At 41.8% G+C, this 11,057-nt stretch overlaps 1 protein-coding gene across 1 annotated transcript; it reads left to right on the top strand.

Moving 5' to 3' along the window:
* Positions 1 to 100: 100 nt before the first annotated feature.
* LOC116392897 (fibroblast growth factor 20-like) lies at positions 101 to 3,188 on the top strand. Its single transcript, XM_031864721.1, has 3 exons — positions 101 to 779; positions 1,721 to 1,824; positions 1,960 to 3,188. The coding sequence occupies exons 1-3, from the start codon at positions 446 to 448 to the stop codon at positions 2,203 to 2,205; spliced, it is 684 nt and encodes a 227-aa protein (XP_031720581.1). The 5' UTR covers positions 101 to 445; the 3' UTR covers positions 2,206 to 3,188.
* Positions 3,189 to 11,057: the final 7,869 nt, after the last annotated feature.

The raw sequence follows: 11,057 nt of genomic DNA, 5'->3' as shown, positions 1-11,057 counted from the left end.
AGAGAGAGAGAGAGAGAGAGAGAGAGAGAGAGAGAGAGAGAGAGAGAAAACCCTGAAGTGCTCTGGAGCAAAGGGGAGTATCCCGAGGTGAAGAGGATAGAGAGGGAGCGGACAGAGGACTGGAGAGAGGGATAAATAGCAGTTGAAGAGGGGAGAAGAGGAGAGAAGAGGGGACACTGACTGCTGCAACCTGCGATATCTGCATACATCAAGATATAGCGCGGGACTTAAATCTTAATTTGATGACTAATTAACGGTTCTGGTGAATGCGCCAAAACGCACTCATTGGGTATTTTCTCAGCCAGCACGTCCAACTTTTCTTTTTCTTCTCATCACGGGCTGACCCTCGTTTGCTGGTACGTACCGAGGCTCTCCTCTCTGCTCATCACTTGGATCTCGACTTGGACCCCTCTTGCTGTGATCCGGATCGGCTATCTTATCTGTGATGGGGGCAGCGGCGGAGGTTGGAAGCTTCGTCAACGGATTTGTGGACAGCTTTGGCCCCGCGGGCGCCGCTCCGGCTCCCGTTGGCTCTCATTTCGTTCTCACACCAGCTGGGGCGGTGGACTACAACTCGGTGACCGGACTGATGATGGGGGGACAGGGCCAGCAGCAGGACCACCTGGTGTCCGCGGAAAGGCTGTCCCGGAGCCTGGCGGACCTTAGCCATCTGAAAGGGATTCTGAGGCGGCGGCAGCTCTACTGCAGGACCGGCTTCCACCTGGAGATCCGTCCCGACGGAACCGTGCAGGGCACCAGGAAGGACCACAGCATTTTCGGTACACATCGCTTCAAAAAAAAAACTATTATTATTATGATTATTATGATTATGATTATTTGTAGTGATAGTATAGTCTGATGTAGAATTTCTGCTATAGGTTATTTTGTAAGATGCAGCAGACTGACAGGTACCCTTATAGTGGAGGCACTGGAAAACACATACACACACACACACACACACACACACACACACACACACACACACACAGAGAGAGTGAGAGAGAGAGAGAGAGAGAGAGAGAGAGAGAGAGAGAGAGAGAATTAAAACAACAGCCAAACAGGTTATAATCAAATGCTGATGGACATGAGGTAGCCCACTGTGATGGCAGCTGCTGCTGCTATAACCCTGAACTGTAGTTTATGCTAACAGTTGATGTTATAATGCATCCAGAGAAACACAGTTCATTTCAAGATGAATAAGCTTTCTAGCAGGATATTGCTTTGAGTATTTCATGTTTGCACTTTTTTTTTTTTTACCACATTTCCCTCTCAAGATTAGATTGGTTTATCTTCAGTCATCAAGATAAACGTCTGCAGCTTACTGTAGATCAAATGTAGACCTCTGAGAGATTTATTTTAGTGCTGCAGACTGTAGCACTTCTGGCACTTGATTTATTCCATTTGAGACTTGGTCAAACTTCGTGCCAGAGGCCATTCCAGATGCCCAGCCTTGCTTGTCAGAGTCAGCTGGTGTGGATATACATAGAGCTATTTACTGTAATTTTTCTGTACTGAGCGCAGTTGAATCTTAGTCTCACAGTCAATCCATCTTCAGATTTATTAAATTTAGCTTATGCCTCTTACTGTAATTATGTCACAAACACAGATATTGCACAAGCAGCAGTGGAACAAACCTTTGCAGGACTAAAGTCATATTATTGTGCTCATTGTAATAATGGTCTGAAAAGTTAATGTAATGTAAAGTAATGTTTGTGTGCAGGTATTTTGGAGTTCATCAGTCTAGCTGTGGGTCTGGTTAGCATCAGAGGGGTGGACAGTAGCCTCTACCTCGCCATGAACAGCAAAGGAGAACTGTATGGATCGGTGAGTACACCCTGAACACCAAAGGACTTTACTGGGCCAATTCTCAACATATCCGATTTGTAACCAATTGCCAACAGGTGACATATTTTGCATTGCTATACTCAGATTTCCTTCTGCTTGTCTTTCTTTCTGCAGGAGAAGCTCTCTGCAGAATCTGTTTTTAAGGAGCAATTTGAAGAAAACTGGTACAACACCTACTCATCCAACCTCTACCGGCATGGAGAAAAAGGTGCATTTTACTTTGTTGGTTTGAACAAAGATGGGACGTCCCGGGATGGAACGAGGTCAAGGCGACATCAGAGGTTCACTCACTTTCTACCAAGGCCTGTAGACCCGGATAGAGTACCGGAGCTATACAGGGACATACTGGGCCAGAGCTGAGACTGACGGGGCATTACCATGACCCTGTCAGAGCCAGTCTGAGCTGAAAGGCAACCCAAGTGCACCTAATCCTAAACCCCTTCTTGAGGGACATGGAAAATCCTGTTGATCTGGGGATCATAAAAAGTGCTCCAAATCAACACTCTCCACCAATGGCATGGAGGAAGAAAAGAGACTTTCTATGAACCACACTAGCCGGGGAGTTTGACTTAACAGCACTAGGGATCTTCTGTGGAAGATGTGAAGGCCCCTTGACAGACGCAGGCATCTGGGCCCCTAATATTGCCCCTTTATTGGCCTATGCAGAGGCTCCAGTGGCTAAACAGATGACTTTTGGATTTGTTTAAGTTTCCCTGCAAGTCCAAAAATGCATGTTAAAGAGGACAAAAGTGTGGGAACTAATAAGTGAGATTAACAACTGGCTGCTAGTATATTGCTTTTTACTTCTGTGGCTGATGAGTCTTGACAATTCCACTGTTTTCAGTTAATTTTATTCAAAACACTACTGTGGCTGCTAAGTAAATTATTTATAAAAATGCTTAATCCACTGGCTGGTTTACACTAAAAAGTAGTTTCATGCACTGGAAATCAGCCATGTCTGTTTTGGGAAACAAATCTGAGAGTTGGGGGAATCACTAATAACGGACAGTCTTCTGGGATGGCTCGGAAGGATTCTCCTTTGAAACTGCTCCAAAGAGAGATGCTGCTCAGAACTTTATGACTTTTTTACAAAGCCACGCGGAACAAGCAAAGAAGTGCTGATCCAATGGAGTTTTATAAGGACTTGTTCTGTGGTGTACAGTGGCGAAATACTGCGTGTTCTGTTGGAACTCTAGAGATGCTTTCTAGAACCCAGTGAAGGATTTCTGTTGCTCTTCCACCGACTGCGGTCAAACAACGAGCACAGGACCGACAAAGACACCTTTACCTGTTGACAGATTGTATTCTTATTTATAAGTTTTTGTTTCCTAGGACATACATATATTTATTTCAATATATTTATTTATTTTGAGAATATATTTTTACAGGTATGAGATGAAATAAAAAAGGATATCAAGAACAAGCCATGAATATTTTCTTATTTGTTGTGTCATCATCGTATGAACTGCTGCTTTCCATTCTCACAGTGTTATTTATATTCATATCAGTTTTCAGACTTTGTGTTGACAGTGTCGAAAGACCTCGTGTCATATGGGTCAGTGATGAGGCAATCCAAAATAGGGCACTGTTGCAATATGTCCATTTATCATGTGGACATCTGGGCTTATTATTTGATCTGCTTGTCTGCTTATCTGGAGCTGTTGTTGGACCAACAAGTCCTGGACCTTAAAGCTGGTGTCCAAAATATTTAGAAAATAAAGAGAATGGTCCAAGTCGATGCTGCAGAGACGGAGATTTTCTGACTTTAGTCAAGCGTCAAAGACGCTGGATCTTAAAAACGTCCATAATGCACCTCTTTTTTTAACCCCTCCTTACCTGGTAAACTCCCACAAGTTTCAAACTCCACAACCCCAGCTTGTATTTAATATCTGTAGTCTTTAGACCCATACTCAAGTTTCTCAAGTGATGTCACTTTTGTAACTTTCTCAGAATTGACAAGGCTCCTCCAGCTCCTCCAGAGCCACAAACGACATAATACGGTTATATACCAGCTCAGTAAACATGCAATACCACAATACAATAGGGAAGTTTAATAATAACCAATATGAATAGAGGACTAGGGTAGCATACTTTGCCTTTTCTCACCATACAATAGCACCAATACCTCAAATACCACCTTTTTGCTACTGTGATCTCATCCTAGTAAAGTTTGTTTACGAACCACCATACTGAATGAAGAAAAGAAACATTACCCTTCAAATTCCTTCATGACCAGGAATTCAAATTTATGTGACAATAAAACTTTGAATTATAGATCAAACTGTCCTTCAAATAGTTTTAGTGAGAGACAAAATTACCAATAAAAGCCTGGTTTTACTGAATTATTTCAAGAATTAAAAAGAAAGTTGGTTTAATGCATTTTTGTTTTTCTAAATTGTTCTTGTAACCATGTTTTCAGTGATATCATTGGGAATCTTCAGATATATATTTTAACTGACTGACTGTAAGAATGTCTCACACAAACACAGGAAGGAGAAAGAGAGACCGAGGGAGAGGTGACACATAGTTAAGAGTATGCTCCATACTGAAAGAGATATGATGGCAGTAATGGGAAAGGTGTAGAAAAATAACATGAAGTCATCAATGTAAAGAGACAAGCACGCGCTTCCTCTGACAGACACTGCAATTAGACAAGTGACTGGCAGGCCGAGTGCACTACAGTCTTTCATCCTCCCCTTCACCATCCCTTTATCTCTCTCTTAACCCGCCTGTCCCCGGTGAGTCACCCCTCCTTCTTATGACACCCGAGACTGAATTGACCAGATGTCACTCTAGCAATAGGTGAGAGTAAGACAGCTACGGAGACAGAAATAGGGGTGCTAGAGTTAGGAAATGATTAAGGCAGAACAAAATACTACAGTATGAGAAACAAGAGGGATAATTGTTTTTCAGCCTGCTGAAGGCAGCTCTGTGTTTAGTAGAAAAACAACAGTTGAAAACAATCTCACCTCAAGGTCCAGTTAGCAGTTTTTGATAATTTGATGATAATTCGTGTGTACGTATGTGTATTATTTACTCAATAGTATAACTCAATAGTTTGCCAAACACATGCTGTCGTTCTCATTCTCAAAGCCCTTTCTACTGCAACGCTGAAAGTGACTCTTTACTTATTTAAAGTTAGCATGCAAACAAGGCTATGTCAGATACTCCACCGTATGGGCCAACAAGCCCTTTGTAGTAGATAAACAATGCTGCTACTACTAATGTGGGGAATTAAGAACCCATTGTTTGAAAACACAACTAAGAATTTAGAGGGATATATCTGTCTCAAGCGTCACTGTAAACTCTATATGTGCTTTGCGAGAACTGAAAGCTGCAGTTAAGGCGCTAAATCCTTGACTACATGGAAAAGACAATTCTCTGACAACTGTGCAAACTCCATCTGCTGATGATAATCTTGTGGTATGATCAAAAGTTGCAGAACTAAAGCTACTAAATGGGGCTTGTTTTGTCAATGTCCGCGCATGTGTGTGTCTATTTGTCAGTGCGTTCGTTTGTAGGTATTCTGATAATTCAAGTGTAATCAGATTAAGGTAAAGCGGAGTGAAACTGGAGTCAGCATAATTTAGTTACGAGAGCTCAGTAACTTGTCAACCTTTCGTATTACCTTGGCGCACTAGAATTACCTGGGGACCATGCGTGATGTAGGAATCTACCCCCACGAAATGTGAAGTAACCTTTGTTCTACTTTGCACAGGCTAAGTGCTCTAACAGGCTTTATGGGGTTATGTGAGTGAAGTACAATGCTTGGACCCCCTACTGTGACACCCAAAGGACCCCTGCGTACTGAGGATCGGAGCGAAACAAAGACTGACCTCACAGAGTACTGAAGCAGATCTCGGTGTTACCTGTCAGCCTGTACCCTTCAACATCTGGCCTATGTTTGCCTGACACTGGGGAAACACCAGCTCTGTCAGATTTGTCTGAAATTGTTTTATGTCTCCAGCTGCATTTCACATCAAGGAGATATTGCCAGGTCGGTGCCAGCATAAAGGCTCATCAGCTCGGCAACATGTTTCAGATAAGATTACAGGGTGCTGCGGTTTACATCTGCCCAGTTGTGCAGGCAGGAGCACGGCTACATTGTGTCTAGTTAAGACACGGGTCAGCGTGTGTATAATCCTCTGATAAGGGCATACAGTGATGAGCCGGAGAGAACATCAGACAGACAGCCCCTGAGTACCAGCATGCGTAGACTGACTGAGAGTGTATGTGAGACACAGACACACACACGCACTCACACACACAAACACAGAGATCTTAAAACCAGGCAAGAGAGTAAGAGAGGTATGACTTGAAAGTGTGTAAGAAACAGGTGGGTTTCTAAGAGGAAGAATTAGAAAAAAAAGCTGCATGTGGGTTCTTAGTGTTGCCGGCCTGTCAGGTCACAATCTTCCTTTGAAGTGTGTGTGCGTGTGTGTGTGCGTGTGTGTTTGCAGGGAGGGGGAGGCATGTTTATGTGAGTCAAAGTGACTGCGTAGATTCATGTCAGTACAACTTCTGTGTGTGTGTGTGTGTGTGTGTGTGTGTGTGTGTGTGTGTGTGTGATCTGTGAATCTGTGTGAAGGTGAGCCAGGGGTTCTCCTGACTAGAGGGCTGTCTGACTGATGTGTGAAGACTTGTGTGTGCGTGTGTGCGTGTGTTGCTGTATCTCCACCATCCACCCCCTCTCTTCACTCTCTGTCTGTCCTCTGTGGGGTTTTCCATCGACTGGTTAGATCTCCACTTTTGGATCCAGCAAGTAATGGTCCACGCAGAGATAACCAGAGCAAAAAAAGTAGATGAGGGAAAAATATCATCTTCTCTTTTAATCATTTCACCTCTTCGTTGCATCTTGCCTGTTCATTTGATGTCCATTAAAAGGTCCATAAAAGGTATAAATGTCTCCCAAGATGCAAGAAAATGCTCTCATCTTTAAAGCCTAAATGGTTACTGTATAAAAGCAGCAGTAAACAGTAAATTCACTAATCTATTCACTGTTGTAAAATGTCACGTCCATTTAAAAACTATTCAAACAATTTGTTGCCACTGTCCCTTTTATGTTCCATAAGGTGTGTGAGTGTTTTTCTCAAATGGCAGGTGTAGAAGTTAGTGATCTCTGCTGGTACCTATCTACGTCCACACAGGTGTTCTTCCTGCAGTCGTCAACACACACATATACACACACTCAAACACTCACACACACTTAAGACATGCGCACAATATGTCATCACCTCTCTGTGCGTGAGATTAATGGTGCCGTGTGAATGACTCAGCTGTGGTGAATTCAGACAAAAAGAAGAAAAAAACCCGATGTGTCCTTTCCAAATTCTTAGACGTATTAGACAGCTATGAACTCGTCCAACTTTGGACTAACAAATGACTTAACCTCCTAAACTCTGACGTATCCACCTGTGGCTTCATCTTAAAACCAAATTCACGTTATGCAGCGACACTCTGTTCAAACACACAAAACTTAAACTTCTCTTGAATCGCCGAAAATTTCAAAATACAGAATCTTGGAGTTGCACACGACAATATAAATGCACAAAGTTCAAATGTGTTAATCTAAACATATCTACAGTACGCGCCCAACACCTTTGAAGATGATCCATGTGTGTCTTGTTTTAGGAAGAAAGCTCGTGGTCATGAGCGCACTTGAACTTGAAGGCAAGGATCAACTTTAAAAAAACAATGTCGACTGTTGGCACCACATGAACCACAGTCTCTTAGTCACATGCTTGTATGCCAAACCATCCAACTCCTTTCGGCACACACGCTTTGCAGCAATATAATGTCACATGACTGTACTTCCAATTTTGCTGCTGAAAAAGTGAAAAAAAAAGATTATTTTTAAAGCTGTGCTAAACAATATTTTATGTCAACAATGGATCAAATGACATGTGTAGCATGAAATATGTCGCTTGTTGTGATGTACCACAGAGTATTATCAACAACTCTGCAGTTCCTGTCAGCTCTACAGAGATTCTTAGTCCGTTTCAGCTCATCGTTTCGGTTTTACAGTCCGCAACTTTACTGTGTTACAGACACTTTGTCGCACCCTTCGGCATCTGAGGGCACCGGACTTTCAAGTAACTACAATGCAAACCTGTCTGCGTCATTGTTAGATGCTCAGAGAAAATGCTGGAAACTGATGACTTAGTATAAGGAACACAAAGATGAGGGCAGGTTGATCGGTAAAACAAACACAGAACTATCAACCAGAAGGTCGGTATTTGAGACTGGGTTAGAGTTATTTTGAAGCTAGTGATCCTTCTGATGTGTTTTCTATACTTGTGTTAGATGGGTAGTTTTAATTAGTTCACATAGTGGTTTTAAGCTCAAACACACTGTTTTTCCTAAACCATAAAAAAAAACAGCCGATGCAGGTTGAAGATATTGACAAAAGCCGGATAGACGTTCTGTATTTACTACACTGAATTAAAATGTTGAAGACTATTACTCTGAATAGCAAAAGCATTGTTTCAGGAAAGGGAATACATTTAGAATAATAGAAAGTAGAGCCTAAACAGGGTGAAGAAGTTGACCAAAACAGTGTTAAATTATCCCAGAGGACACAACAATACACAGTCAAACCACATCAGAGCCTAAAGTAAACCAAGTGCACCTCCAAACCCTCCTGCTGTTTTCTCTCGGTCTGTTTCCAATGAAAGAGTGTTACCTGACATATTGCAGATCAAAGATTCACACCGGTGCACATATTTTCAACCCTGTTATCATCGACAGTTCAGAAGCCGCTGTACGACATGTTGTTGAGCAGAACGCACCGTGCAGATTCCATGTCAAATACCCATCTAACCACTGTCTTCAGCTCATATCCACTAACCACAAATTACAAACAACATGGAATAATATTAGGCAGAGAACGAAAGTTAGTTCTTTCACATTCCTGGATAATGTTGTATTTTCCTTTTATAAACAACTAAGTTTGTTTCTTAGCTAATCGTGAAAGTCACATTACTTTTTCTGTTAGTTTACAATGTGTGTTGCAATTAAGATTTTCATTGGCCCTACGGTCACAAAACAGTGCCAGCACATACAAAATAATTCCCTTTTAAGTCATGTAAAAACAGGCCATAATCGGTGGTGCAAGGGTTTTACATGAAATAAGTGTTTGTCTGTAACTGCAAACTGTTTCCATTGTATAACTTTAATTTATTTAGCTGACTGAATTATGCTTCTGGGTGCAACAACAAACTCAGTTGAACCTGCAGGTGTTCAGATTGTTTAAAAAAAAAAAACGTGTTCAGGAAATGCTCTTTGTGACGTTGAACCACTAAGCAGAATAACCACTTAAGCAGAATAATCACTTAAGCTGGCATAGCTGGACGTCCTCTGGATGGAGAGCGACTTTAAGTTAATTTCCTCCATTTAGTTGTACTGTGTGAAATCTCTGGCCTCTCATTCCTGAATGTCAAATGATTGAGGGAAGAAAAGACGTCAAGTAAGAAACACAGCAGCCACACAAGTTTTCTGTATAAGTTATTCAACATGTGGGAGAATGAGTTCCCACTATAATTGATTACACCTGTTTATATCAAAACAATACTAAGAATCTACAGACATGCTTGCAGCTTTCTGAGGCTCCTCTTTGGCACTGCAGTGAATTGATCTATATGCTAACATCAGCATGCTAACATGCTCATGGTGACAATGTCAACATGCACCTCAGGTAATGTATTCACCATATTCACTATTTTAGATTGATTTTTCTTTTCAAACTTCCTGTCACGAGCTCACTGGAAGTGAAACTGCAACTTGAGAGTGAATGGAAGTGCAGAGAAAGAGGTCCTGGGAACTGCTGGGAGTGAAGAGAAGGGTTTAGAGATGCGACAGCGGACACTTATTCCCCGGTGGTTCACCACCCTCGTAGTGAAAAAATCATTTGTGCGGCTTCACAGCAGACATGTTCGCTCAATGCTATGGATTCACGGACAAATTCACTCTTGAATTCTTAATAGGAGCAGAAACATCCAGAAACATGCCAGATGAGGAGGGGTACAGGGAAGGAGAGGGAGACCAGGGAGTGGTAAAATCTGCCGCAGTTGGAAAGATACAGTGAGAGATACAATCGAGTTATGTGTTATATTGTATTTAATGTGTTTTTAGGTCCCACAACACTTGGAGCATGCCTTGATTTGTTTCTGTAGTAAATGAGTTAGGACTAAATGATATTTCACCTTTGAAATGATGATAGCAACACAGATTATAACAAATGAAAGTTATACAAATTCAATGCATTTGCCTTTGCCTTTGTAAACTTGGTGTATGCAATACACTTATTTGCTTTCTTGCAAAAAATTAGATGGGAAGATCGATACCACTCTTTATGTGTAAAGTGTGATGGTTAGCCTAGCTTAGCGTAAAGACTGGAAGCAGGGAGGACCAGCTAGTCTGACTCTGTCTAAAGGTCACTAATTAAGTCAATATATCATATTTATTTAACAGAAACAGAAATGTAAAATGTACAGAAGCAGAAATGTTACAGACCTAATTGATGATTTTATAGGGAGTTCCGTGTACAGTCACTGCTGGTTTTTAGAGGTGCTGGGAGGTGCAATTTTGAACTTTTTCTTAGATGGTTGACCCGCCCTACCAACTGCTACAGCCACCCAGACTCCCCGTCTAAGAGGCTGTGGGGCAATGTAAAAACTTCACACTACTTCTGTCTTTGTGTCTGAGACACAAAGGTCATAGTCTGCTTAACAGTCATTTTAGCCAACTGAAAAACAAAAACACTGTAAACCCATGAGGACACGTGCCCATCTGTTGATGGACTTGATCACATTGCCTTTACCACTTGGCCTCCTGTCATAACCCAGCATTTCATATATCATAATAAAGCCAGTGAGATTAGTGTGTCCTTCAGGACTCATCAACAGCATGAAAGCTGCCATATATTTAGGCAGGCCAGTTTGAACCTACACATGTTTTTGATCATTGGAGGAAATCGCAGCCACAAAAAAAGGTATCACAAACAGTATGAAATGGACATATATGATTTAGACATTACCATATTCTTGAAATAAATTCACACCTTGAGGGGTCACAACCCCCAGGACGCTCCTAAATACTCAGCATACCCTGAATTCAATAATGACCAAAGCTCTATTTTTATTATCAGCCTTCACGGGTAGTCTAACCCACACACACACACACACACACACACACACACACACACACACACACAC

This window comes from Anarrhichthys ocellatus, unplaced genomic scaffold, assembly GCF_004355925.1.
Source record: "Anarrhichthys ocellatus isolate YVR2014 unplaced genomic scaffold, GSC_Weel_1.0 scaffold31, whole genome shotgun sequence".
In the NCBI taxonomy this organism is placed as follows: Eukaryota; Metazoa; Chordata; class Actinopteri; order Perciformes; family Anarhichadidae; genus Anarrhichthys; species Anarrhichthys ocellatus.
This window is presented reverse-complemented; position numbering and strand designations above follow the sequence as displayed.

Bases quoted from the DNA above. Each gene is read 5' to 3' on its own strand.
- LOC116392897 (XM_031864721.1), top strand. From the start codon at position 446: ATGGGGGCAGCGGCGGAGGTTGGAAGCTTCGTCAACGGATTTGTGGAC. The intron at 780-1,720 runs GTACACATCGCT...GTTTGTGTGCAG, and splicing joins GAAGGACCACAGCATTTTCG to GTATTTTGGAGTTCATCAGT. The intron at 1,825-1,959 runs GTGAGTACACCC...TTCTTTCTGCAG, and splicing joins AAGGAGAACTGTATGGATCG to GAGAAGCTCTCTGCAGAATC.